The following is a 12,141-nucleotide window of genomic DNA, read 5'->3' as shown; positions in this document are numbered from 1 at the left end:
AAGTTTTCAGGAATGCTGTTAAGGTTTTGGTGTCGTCATTCAGTTCAAATCACTGATTGGCCGGATCGGCCTCTACGTCAGACATAAACAGTACTTCCGGAGTCACGGCCCTTATTCCGCCATGTGCGTGTCAGGAAAGTGACCATGAAGCAGCTTCTAAGAGCTTAATATGAAAAACTGTTGATCGCTGAAGAGGAGAGGAGTCCGGCCAGCTGTCGGCAGTGAAACAGCAGGAACTTGTTAGATTTTTCAGCTAATCTGTTTTTTTTTTTAAATCCGGCTAACGGGTTGTTTTCGTCATGGCTCTGTATGCGAAAGCCGCGGAGATCCTAGAGAAAGCCGAGAGGAAGCAGGGCGCTCTGAAGACGCTGGTCTACGACAGCAAATTCCCAAACATCAAGCAGCTGTTCGCTCTGGTGTGTGAGACCCAGAAGTTTTCCTCCATCCTGCAGGAACTCATCGAGTCCACCAAGCTGCTCAAGCAGACCAAGCTGAAGATGCCTCTGGCCAAGGTGCTGGTCTACGACCTGGTGCTGGGTCAGGGGCTCAAGTGCGGCGGATCCTGGAAAACCACAATGATGAAGCATCGCTCCAGGCTGCAGGCTGAGCTGGCCCGTATGAAGATAAAGCAGAAGGTCAGCAGGAATGAAGACCTGCTGCCTGCAGGACTCCAGAGGTCTACTGAGGACCAGCTGCCAAGGTATGTCCGTGTAAACACCCTGAAGACCAGCGTGGAGGACGCTGTGGACTACCTGAAGAGAGACGGCTTCGCCTACCAGGGACAGGCCTCCAGGCTGGAGGATTTAACTCTGAAGGCAAAAAGCTTTCTGAGGGACCAGCATCTGCCGGAGCTGCTGGTCTTTTCTCCAAAAATGGACTTCCATGACCATTTCCTTTACAAAGCTGGACACATTATTCTGCAGGACAAAGCCAGCTGTCTCCCTGCCTATCTCCTCAACCCCCCACCTGGCAGCCATGTCATCGATGCCTGTGCTGCTCCCGGAAACAAGACCAGTCACCTGGCAGCCGTCATGAGGAACACGGGCAAGCTGTCGGCCTTTGATTTGGACGCAAAGCGTCTGGCCACCATGTCGACTCTCCTGCTCCGAGCCGGGGTGACCTGTACACAGCTGGCCAATCAGGACTTCCTGAAGGTGGACCCTGACAGCCCTCAGTATAAAGACGTTGAGTATATCCTGCTGGATCCTTCATGCAGTGGATCAGGTAGAGTTTCACACATCTTCCAATCATATATAATCACAACCCATCTTCAGCAAATCAACAGTTAATATGAACCATTTTGAATCTTATGGTCTCAGATTGTATATTTCCTGGATCTTCCCATCCAGGGTCTTGCACATTGTTCTGAACCATTAAATGGGCAGAACACCATTATATCTACTGACTGGTCAGAATTAAGATTTTATTTTATTATATAATTATTTTTATTTTATTTGAAATACAGTTCTTCAATGTCTGTCATACATTTCCTATTTTTAATTTCTGACAGAAAATAAATAATATTTAAACCAATATTAATGTGGTATCTTCACATCTCACATAGGAGTAAAAACCATAGTTATTTGATTTACATCGTGATAGGATTTTGTTCCACATCGCCCAGCCCTATTCAGAACCAACATATGCTGCACCAGGATTCTCAAAAACCCAAATCCCCAGCAGAGACCAGAGCCCTACTGAGATTATAGGCTATCAAACTGGGACTGAAATGTCATTTCTGTGATCTGTGGTTCCAGGTATGGTGTGCCTGCGGGACAACACCTCTTCTGATCAGGAGAAGGATGAGGCCCGTTTGGCCTCCTTGGCCTCCTTCCAGCTTCGGTGCCTGAACCACGGCCTCAGATTTCCCCGTCTGAAACGTCTGGTCTACTCCACCTGCTCCATCCACAGCCAGGAGAATGAAGAAGTTGTGACAGCCTGTCTGCAGCAGAACCCTGGCTTCAGGTAGCAGTCCACTTCGTCACAATGGAAACATTCATGTTTTTTTTTTTGTTTTTTTTTGATGATTGAATGATGATTTTATACCTGCAAACATTCGAAGCCTCTAGTACTTGATTGGCCTTTAGGTTCCTTTTGCATTCTTATGCTGGTTTCTTGTTTACAGACTGCAGAGCAACACCCCATTTGTTTTATCCACTTTGACTGAGGGGATGTAAATGATTGAACTATGGACTCCCTGATACGCATGTACTTCTGTTTGACTTGGTGGAACTAATCCTGGCTGCGTTGGTGTTTTCTGTTCAGGCTGGTTCCTCTTCTGGCTCAGTGGCCCGAACGAGGCATGGAACCCCTCACTCAGTGTCTGCGGGCCAGCACCACAAAGACCCGCACACATGGCTTCTTTGTGGCTTTGCTGGAGAAGCACAGTGAGACTGGGAAAATAAATCTGATACAAGCTGCCCAGACAAGGTAATTACTGGGTTATTCTGTGATTTATTACTATAAATAATATAAATAAATAATCTAATCATGTTGTTGTAGATTTGTTGTCCAGTAGCATCCAGTTTATCTAATTTACATGCTGATATAATAGAAACAACTTATTTTAATGAGTCCATTTACATTGAAGGTTTTGCTAGATTTGCAATTTGTTTAGTTGTTTTTGTAGCATATGATGCTTAATTGTGTTTCAGTCATCATCTTGTCATAAGAGATTACAGCAGTACAAATGGTAAAGGATTTTGAATGTTTCATGGGTGCAGACAAATTCTGTGTTTAAAATCTTGGCATTATGGAATTTGCCAGTTCAATAAAGTAATCGTAGATTTTGATTTACATTCGAGTAGGAAGCTACTTTTACAACATTTAAATTATGTATCAGTCCCTCCAGGAAAAAATGGGACAACAGTTCTTCACTTACAGATGTTTTATTTTCTACTCACTTTATTATTGTCATCAACAACCACAAGCCACTGTGGAAATGTTTAAATATACAGTTTACCTTCACAGGCGTATCTTCACCACATACTGAATATAAATGCATAAATACAATACAATGTAACTGAAATAAACATATCCTGCTGACATATCCTAAACATATCTGAGGGGGGTAATTAGTCTGTTTGAGAAATTTTGTTCTTAAAACCAAAAATTAAAAGCAGAAAATGTTTCTAGCTGAGGCTTTTTGCACACTTGTGCAACTACCTATCCTTTTTCATGAGTGGATTATAACATTAAAATGTATCCTGTTTGCAACACAGAGTATAATCACTTCCCATACAAGTTACACAAATAAAATGAATATTATCAAAGTAAACAGCATAAGATATTTAACAAAATCCTAAACAATTACATAAATAATATTCATGGCAGTTAAACTATATATTGAAAAACATGAACAATTTCTATCTGAAATTAGACTGGTTTCTTTTGCCGTCTGTTCTGTTCCAGTGACCCTGAGGTGGCATGCTGCACTCCACCTTCCTGTGAGAGTAAACCTGAACCTTCAGAGACAGCGGACAAACATAAACCTGCTGCTGACCTGGTGTGCTCCACACATGCTGAAAGCACACCAGCCAAGAAGAAGAGGAAGAGGAAGAAAAAGAAGAAAGCAACAGCAGGGCCACAATAATAAAATAGGTTATTTTATCAAGAGTGATTGTTTGTCAATTTGGAAGACACTTGAGGAATGTAAGTGAAAAGTAAAGTTTTGTTTCTTTGGGTTTTTTTTTTACTATATCATGTTTCTGTGTTATTCTTGGGTACTTTGTGTTTGTGCCTCTCTGGAGCAGTGTATAGGTGTATAGTGTATACAGAACAGATTTACAGAAAAGACAGGTTAGAAACAAAAAACAAAATTCATACATTCCCTTGAATAAGTCAATCTTAATCTATCCAGACATATTAATATTTATCAGGTTCACTTTAATGAGTTGAGTTCTTTGTCGACCTTTGAAATAGTTATTTGACAAAAATAGCTTCATTCAAGCTCCATTTATTAGCGCTTTCCAAAATTTCCAAATGTTATGGTCATCAGCTGATGAAGCCATTATTAGTCTGAGTGATCCAGAGCTGACCAAAATATTTAACTTGCACTCACTCCATCCACTGATAAAAGTCCTGAGATGTGGCTGAAAGCCTTAGAAATGCTAAGTGGACGTTGAATCAGGAATGTTTTTGTTTCCACAGAAAGAAACCAACCAAGTTGAATTTTTATCTGACATATTTTATTTATTCACTGCAAACATTTATATTTTTTAATACTTTTTTTTTTTTTTACACTATATCATGTTTCTTTGTTATTCTTGGGTACTTTGTGTTTGCGCCTCTCTGGAGCAGTGACAAATGTGACATTCATATTCTGAAACATTTCAAAATCTATCTAATTTTAAGGAAAAGCTATGTTGTATAAGAAGACTGAATTTGATTCATAATCTAGACATAGATAACAGATGTGTGGATTAGTTAGTTTCAGTGTATGTTAGGGAAACACTTTCTGAATTGGAAAAATATATATATATATATAAAAACAGAATTTGGAATAGAGAATGACAGAACAGGAGGCAGGGAAGGTATTATTTCTACTTTTCATTTTCTTAAAACAAGTGATTAGTTTCTTATATTTATCCATTTATTCGTTTATTTACTGAAAGCGAGAGACATCAGACGTTTTCTTCAATAAGAGACATTAACGTTTTCCAATCCGGAGCTGAAGTTGCTGTGTTTCGGGCCTTTCACTGGGCGCCGCCATGATTGTGACGCACTGCGTCCAAATGGTTACGTCAGCGCGTCGCCATGAAGACGTCAGGTGATCTCAGACTGTCGACGCGTTTTTAGAAACATTTCACAACATAGACCTGAAATCTTCTGCCTCCAGATAAACAAAGAAGGGCGGCGGGACACGTTGTGTAACTGTTGACGACTTTTTAGTACACAAACGGTAGCAGGCAAACTTCGCTTTGCCCTCACAGAGATGTCCCCGGTGCCCACGGTGAGACTGTCCGGAGGTCTGGAGGTGTGCCGGGTCCTGAACGGCCTGTGGCAGCTGTCCGGGGCCCACGGAGCGGTGGACAGGGCCGCGGCAGGTAAGGATCAGGGACAGCATGAAGACCATACACCCCGGCTGTTATCTTCAGCAAACACAGGAGGGAACAGATGATACTCAAAGTCAGTGCAGTCAAGCTGGGGCACACACTTTACACCTGAGACATCACAACAAGACAAGTCAGTGGAGACTGCCTTAAACTCCCTCAAACTCAATGTGACGCCCAACCTCTCTGTCTTTTCTCCAAGTTGAGGCCATGCAGGAGTACGTGGACGCTGGACTGACCACGTTTGACATGGCAGACATTTATGGGCCTGCAGAGGAAATATTTGGACAGTTCAACAGCAAGGTACAATCTCTCTCTCACACAGCATTTCTTTGAAATTGGAAACATGAATTCACTGCACATACTCACACAGTTATTTATTAATCCTATTGATGCGATGTTAAAACTCCATTTAAGACCCAATCATTGAAAAATAGCAAAATTAGCACACGTGCAGTACACAGGTTGGAACCGTGCAGTTTTTATACAATTTAATTGAAAAAAAGAAATGAAAAAAAAGTGGAGGATTGCATGTTCAAGCCCTAATCATCACATCAATCAACACTGAAGACTTGGTGACTCATCTCTTTCAGCCACCTAATGCACTAAAGGGGTCTGACGCACCGAGCAGATTGGAGTTAGAGCTTCACTGTGTTTCTATCTATTTACAAAATAAAATTATATTGAGAAACACAGCGTGACAAATTTGATTTAGAAAACAGGTGACAGCAAATACCCTGCCATCATTAGATGATGTTAACACATATCCAGCTGCATCTAGCCTGTGCACACACACACACACACACACACACACGCAATATTCACAACAGCATGGCCAGCAGGGGCTAATGCTTTCTCTGCTTTCTCACACACACACACAAAACAGGCTGATGTATCTCGACAGTCTAATGGTATCGACCAAGGTCTCAGCCATTCACCTGGAATAATGTGCAGACAAAGAGTTCCTCCCTCACTCAACTGGCTTTTCTTTCTTTCTCACGTTAATGTAATTACACATACTTTCTAGACTGTTCATTATGGCTACACAAAAAAAAAAAAAAAAACAGTCAACACCTGCTTCACAACCCACATTATTTCTTCAATCATTTACACAACTGTAGCTTGACTTCATTAAAAAAAGCTATTTAATTACAATAATTTGCAAGGTTATTTTAAGCCACAGACATGAAGCATAGCACAAGTCAAACATCTGTCATTGGAAATTTCTATACCTTGATGTCTGATCTATATAGCTGAAGTCCAGATCATCTGGGAATGGTGTCTCAGGCCTGCAGAGTTTGACCAAATATGTGCCAAGACCAGGACCAATGGACCGCAAGGTGAGTGTCCCAACAGATGAATTCAGGTAAGCGTAACACTTAAATTCAGTCTGCCATGTTTTAATGGCGAGAGTAGTTTTATCCACTAGAGAGCAGTGTGTGTCTTTATGTAGAAACAGGACATTCACTTACTGGTCCACAAACAGAAAGCAATGCAGACATTTCAATTCCCATCTATTTTGCAGATGTTTTTGTTTATTGGTCTCATGAATAGGATGATATGATTGGTTTTTTTTTTAAAGGGGGGATTATGCTACAACTGAACATTTGTGTTGTACTTTTGTATGTTTATATTAGTAAACCAACAATACATGAATATGCTTTCTTTGTGAAATGATTCATGCATGAGCACAAAATTATATGAAACTGTTAGCAGCTTGGGACCTAATGTTTAGACAGTACAAACAGGTGTTGAAGTGTCTGTGTTTGTGTGCGTGTGTGTGTGTTGATGCAGGTGGTGGAGAAGGCAATAGAGCGCTCTGTGGCTCGCATGCAGGTGGACAGCCTGGACTGTGTTCAGTTCCATTGGTGGGACTATAGAGACAAGAGATACCTGGACGCACTGGGACACCTGTCTGATCTGCAACAGGAGGGAGTCATACGTATGTACAGTGCAGGACACACACTTATACTATAGATATATACAGAAAAAGACGGGTTAGAAACAAAAAACATAATTCATACATCCCCTAGAATAAGTCAATCTTAGTCTATCCAGATATATTAACATTTATCAGGTTCACTTTAATGAGTTGAGTTCTTTGTTGACCTTTGAAATAGTTATTTGACAAAAATAGCTTCATTCAAGCTCCATTTATTAGCGCTTTCCAAAATTTCCAAATGTGTTGGTCATCAGCTGATGAAGCCATTATTAGTCTGAGTGATCCAGAGCTAACCAAAATATTTAACTTGCACTCACTCCATCCACTGATAAAAGTCCTGAGATGTGGCTGAAAGCCTTAGAAATGCTAAGTGGACGTTGAATCAGGAATGTTTTTGCCCACTTGGTGTTTCCACAGAAAGAAACCAACCAAGTTGAATTTTTATCTGAAATATTTTATTTATTCACTGCAAACATTTATATTTTTGAATACGCTGTTGTTTTATTTATGTTGTTATTTATTCATGGATACTGCCTACTTTAGGATACTGTTTGCTGTTCAACAAAAAATATATAGAATCATAAACTCTGAGCAATAACGTTAAATATTTAGTAATATATTGTTGCTGTCTTTTTTAAACCTATAACAGTAACAAACCAATGATTATTGTTCAAATGCTGGCCACACAGTCGGTGGAGTGATCCTTTTTTCATTGATCTTCAACCACTTATTCGTTTCTGGGTCACAGCGGGTGCTGGAGCCAGTCACATTGGACGAGGGCAGAGTACACCCTGGACAGATCCCCAGTCCGTCACAGGGCCAACAACCACTCATACTCACACTCAGACCAGCAGACAATTTAGAGTTACAAGTTAACCCAAACATGATGTCTTTGGACGGTGGGAGGAAACTCACACAGGCACGGGGAGAACATCCTCCACATAACTCCACACAGAAACGGGGAACCGAACCCGTGACCTTCTTGTGGGGCAACAGCGCTAACCACTATGCTGCCGTGCTGGAATGATTTGGTTCACAAATGAAAATAAACGTACAGCTCTTTGTAGTAGAAATGTTGAAGGTGTGTGGTGATCCTCTCCCATCATACGTTGTCAGACCCCCACCTGTTTTTCTTCTTTTCTCCTCAGGTGAGCTCTCTCTGACTAACTTTGACACACAGAGGCTGGAGGAGATCACCAACAGAGGCATCCGCATATCCAGCAACCAGGTAACACTTCCCTTTCCTCCAGGGATGTTCAACGTTGTTGTTTAAGGAGCCACGTTTCTTGAAAGCTAAAGGCCTGGGGGATGGACATAAGCTTTTCTCAATCAGTTCAGATTAAATTTAAGAACATACCCAAAACAGTCAAGTGATCAATGGTTATTTTCCATCATTAAATAGGTGCAGTACTCTGTGATTGACCAGCGACCTGCAGCAAAGATGCAGCAGTTCTGTCTGGCCAACAACATAAAGCTCCTGACGTACGGCACTCTGGGTGAGACAGCAGTTTCTCTACATTTAATCTTCAGAAGTTTTGTTATATGAATATCACTCCAGCAGAGCAATAACACAGTAGAAGGGGGCGCTTCTCATGATGTGAGCAGCACATTGACCCCCGTGGCACAGAAATGTAAAATGGTGGGTTTCTAAGATGGAGTCAGTCGATGTGACGACACTCTCCCCTCTGCCCTCCCCCTCCATCATCTGTACTCCTTCCTCTGCCTTCATTTCTACACGTCCCTTCTTCCTCCCTCTAACCTCTGTCTCTGCCTACTTTTATCATTCTTCCTTCTCCTTTTTGCCCTCATTTTTTTTCTCTATCTTCTTTTGCTCTGTCCATTTACATATTCCTCCCATTTCTCCTTTCTGCCTGTCGTGTGTTTCCCCTCCTGCCCTCTTTACATTCATGCGAATCCTTCAATTCTTCGGCCTGCCTTCCTCCTCCTGCGCTTTCTCCACTCCTCCATCACTGTCCTCTCTCAGCTGGTGGTCTACTCTCGGAGCGTTATCTGGGGAAGGCGGAGCCTAACTCTAGGGCGGAGCTCTACACTGCCTCCCTCTCAAAGTACAAAAATGTTATAGACACTTGGGGAGGTTGGAACCTTTTCCAGGATCTCCTTGTCACCTTGGAGACTGTTGCCAAGAGACACGACTGCTCCCTGGCTAGCGTGGCAACGCGGTACGTGCTGGATTGCCCTGCGGTGGGCGGAGTCATTGTTGGCTGTCGGCTGGGGATCAATGGGGCGGGGCAGCACATCAGTGATAGCCTACATAGCTGTAGCCCTGACTTAAAGCTCACAACGGAAGATCTTGCTGCTATCGAAGCAGTGACACACCGCTCCAGGAACCTCATGGAGCTCATTGGTGATTGTGGGGACGAGTACAGGAGTTAAAAGGGGAGGAGAGAAATAGAATGATTGGATGTTACAGATGGGGTGAGGAGGAAGAAAAAAAAACATCATCTTCATAGTCAGATGTGGAAAAGAATGTGACTCCTGATAAAGACCAAAGATCTAAGATTTAGAATTTTCTGGAAAATGTAATCAACATCAGTTTTTATTTTATTTCCCAATTTTCTCAATTAAACTCTGATAATAAAATTTAATTACGTAGATTCCAAAAAGTTCAGTATCACGGTTGTCTGTTTCACTTTATTCCCACTATACTTTGAGATTCAGATGTTCTGATATTGTGGGACTGTGAACTGTACATTGATATTCCTTTGTGTCTGACACACTGGCCATGAGGTGGGGGGGGGGTTGGCGTGTAATCAAGTGGAAGAATACGGGAAACCGGTAGCGCTGTCTGGCTCTACTGATAATGGAAACCCCACACACATGCTGAAGAACTGCTAAGGTTCCGTTATTGTATGAAATTCACTTCTATGCTAGAAATTTTGTTGTGTGATTAGAAAGGGTTGTGACTCCCTGGATTAGGTGCTTTCTTGTAATTTCAATGAGCGAGCGTATATTAATTATACAGTGTATGTTTGTAAGTAATTAATTCATATGTGTGCTGGGGGCATGCCATGTACAGCATGTGTGTTTGTGCACTGAACTAGCAGAAATTTAATATGACAGGAGGTGTGTGAGCCATTCCACATGTGCTCACATGCACCTTTGACTGCGTGTGTGTGTGTGTGTGTATGTATGTGTGTGTGTGTGTGCGCGCTTGTATGTGCAACAGTGGTGAAGAATCTATACGACAGATCAACAGATACACAGACAGATGCTAAGACGTCTGTCATAAAGAAACGCCCAGCCTGTCTACACTCCCAGCACCTACAGAACAGTCTGCGAACAGTATGAACACACACACACACACACACACACACACACACACACACATGCACATATACACAAACTGTCAGTCCATTTTACTTTTCTCCTTCACGCATAGCCACAGCTGACGCACACTGTCCATCTCAGACCAGACAGCCTCCTGCTGTGCTATATGAGTCAGGTCAAGGGTCGCCCCAGATATCGCATCCAATCTTCTGTGGGCCTTCTCACCAGCTGGAGTTCAGTCAGTCCAGTGCACAATCAGCTGTTCAATACATAAAGACAGGCCTGCCAGGTATGAGGACCGACAGGACTTTACTGTAATTACTGCATTTGACTCTAATACCTTAAATCTGCAAACTTCACAAAACTCTCAAATGCAACACTGCATATCAGTTGACTGAAGCTTGTGTTGATTTCCTGTGGTTAAAAAAAAAAAAAAATCTGATATTTGAAACCGTTTTAGCCGTTACACACACGTACACATGCTGCAGCCTGCTTGCATCTTTCAATGGGATTTTCAATTATTAACGCTCATTAAATATGAACACCACATGGAGGAAGTGAGCTTTTCACCAGAACTTAACCACCATACACACTGCATGAGGTGGGCGTACATACAGAACTGCACATACTGAGCCCTTTTCTGCTGACAATCAGGTCAGAAAATCTGCACCTAAAAGGAAAACCTTCATTAAGGCGAATTTTAAGCTGTCCTGCAAAGTTTTTTGTTTTTTTTTTTACCGTTTTTATTCTTTAGCGGGGAACGTATACACGCTGTTATAATCTGTGATGTCTAAGAATTATGAAATGAGTTAGTAAAAAATTCTATATGGATCATAATATAATTGTGGAAAAATTGTAAAAATAGACTTTATAGGAAATCAATATTTATTTTTATTTGCTGTTCACAGGCATGAAACTACCTCCCAAACAACCATAAGTAGAACTATTACATGCTATCAGTCATATTGTACAACCAGACAAATAGTGGAGAATGAGTGTAGAAAGGATGCCTTACCATCTAAGCGCAGGAAAATGATATGAATAATATCATATGGGGGCTCTGTCATATTCTTGAGTTTTGAGTTTTGAATTAGTATTAGTATTAGATATATTTATCTGCTTTAACTTCTTGTGTTACCTCATGTTATCTGTCTTGGTTTTTAGCTGGCCATGATCCTTAGTAAGATCATTCCTTTCATTTGTTTCCCCATCTGTAGAACTGATGTTTAAATAGGCACTAAATCTTCTCAATGAGCAACATGCTCTTCCATAAATGAATATTGAGTTAAACAATAATTTCAACCTTACAGATCATCAGTGTGGTGTGAATTAGTACATTTAGCGTCAATACTTGTATATTATTATACCTGCTGGGACACTTTTATCATTGTTTCATTGTAAAGACTGAAGTTAGTATTAAATGAGGATAGCACCAAATTTGGTCTTTAGTTCTTGCAAAATTTTATTGTATTTAGTTTTGTTTTATTTTTGGAGAGTGAAAATGAGTCTGTTTCTTTGTAGGCAGATAGAAGGAATATGAGCAGCTGTCCTTGGACTCATCATCCACAGTGAAATCCACAAATCAGTGAGTTGTGCCGATAGGAGGTTTTGCGTTTTGGCCATCGATAAGTTGGACTCTCCAGATAACTGTTGTTGGTGTCACCAGAGCTGAGCTGCTACAGCGAATGTTTTTCCACCAGAATTTACAGCCATACATTAGGCAAATATGTCCTAATCTTCAATACACAATTTGAAAAGTAAAGTACAATTTCACAATAAAATTGGATTTTAATGTGAAATTGCAACAAGGTTTTTTTTTTTTTTTTTTTGTGTTTCAATGAGAAACAATTCTTGTTTCAC

The 12,141-nt window shown here is 41.2% G+C and overlaps 2 protein-coding genes across 3 annotated transcripts; both read left to right on the top strand.

Annotated features, from left to right (window-relative positions):
* Positions 1-122: 122 nt before the first annotated feature.
* nsun5 (NOP2/Sun RNA methyltransferase 5) lies at positions 123-3,670 on the top strand. The gene is made up of 4 exons (XM_029505918.1): positions 123-1,224; positions 1,758-1,965; positions 2,266-2,430; positions 3,412-3,670. Exons 1-4 carry the CDS (start codon positions 300-302, stop codon positions 3,590-3,592), a joined length of 1,479 nt encoding a protein of 492 aa, XP_029361778.1. The 5' UTR covers positions 123-299; the 3' UTR covers positions 3,593-3,670.
* Positions 3,671-4,742: 1,072 nt separating this feature from the next.
* On the top strand, positions 4,743-10,784 carry LOC115045931 (2,5-diketo-D-gluconic acid reductase A-like). Of its 2 annotated transcripts, none has more exons than XM_029505920.1 (7): positions 4,743-5,045; positions 5,254-5,354; positions 6,305-6,391; positions 6,846-6,993; positions 8,142-8,221; positions 8,396-8,489; positions 10,181-10,784. In XM_029505920.1, the coding sequence occupies exons 1-7, from the start codon at positions 4,934-4,936 to the stop codon at positions 10,300-10,302; spliced, it is 744 nt and encodes a 247-aa protein (XP_029361780.1). In that variant the 5' UTR covers positions 4,743-4,933; the 3' UTR covers positions 10,303-10,784. The 2 variants fall into 2 exon arrangements, with proteins under 2 accessions (XP_029361780.1, XP_029361779.1); XM_029505919.1 differs by lacking the exon at positions 10,181-10,784 and adding an exon at positions 8,978-9,622 and having other exon boundaries at positions 4,749-5,045.
* Positions 10,785-12,141: the final 1,357 nt, after the last annotated feature.

This window comes from Echeneis naucrates, chromosome 7 (assembly GCF_900963305.1).
Source record: "Echeneis naucrates chromosome 7, fEcheNa1.1, whole genome shotgun sequence".
In the NCBI taxonomy this organism is placed as follows: Eukaryota; Metazoa; Chordata; class Actinopteri; order Carangiformes; family Echeneidae; genus Echeneis; species Echeneis naucrates.
The sequence above is the reverse complement of the archived record's forward strand: the minus strand, read 5'-3'. Positions and strand labels throughout refer to the sequence as shown.

Excerpts from the sequence above, each read along its gene's own strand:
- nsun5 (XM_029505918.1), top strand. The coding sequence starts at position 300 with ATGGCTCTGTATGCGAAAGCCGCGGAGATCCTAGAGAAAGCCGAGAGG. Across the intron at positions 1,225-1,757 it reads TCCTTCATGCAGTGGATCAG|GTATGGTGTGCCTGCGGGAC; the intron begins GTAGAGTTTCAC and ends CTGTGGTTCCAG. Across the intron at positions 1,966-2,265 it reads CAGCAGAACCCTGGCTTCAG|GCTGGTTCCTCTTCTGGCTC; the intron begins GTAGCAGTCCAC and ends TTTTCTGTTCAG.
- LOC115045931 (XM_029505919.1), top strand. The coding sequence starts at position 4,934 with ATGTCCCCGGTGCCCACGGTGAGACTGTCCGGAGGTCTGGAGGTGTGC. Across the intron at positions 6,392-6,845 it reads CAGGACCAATGGACCGCAAG|GTGGTGGAGAAGGCAATAGA; the intron begins GTGAGTGTCCCA and ends GTGTTGATGCAG. Across the intron at positions 8,490-8,977 it reads CCTGACGTACGGCACTCTGG|CTGGTGGTCTACTCTCGGAG; the intron begins GTGAGACAGCAG and ends GTCCTCTCTCAG.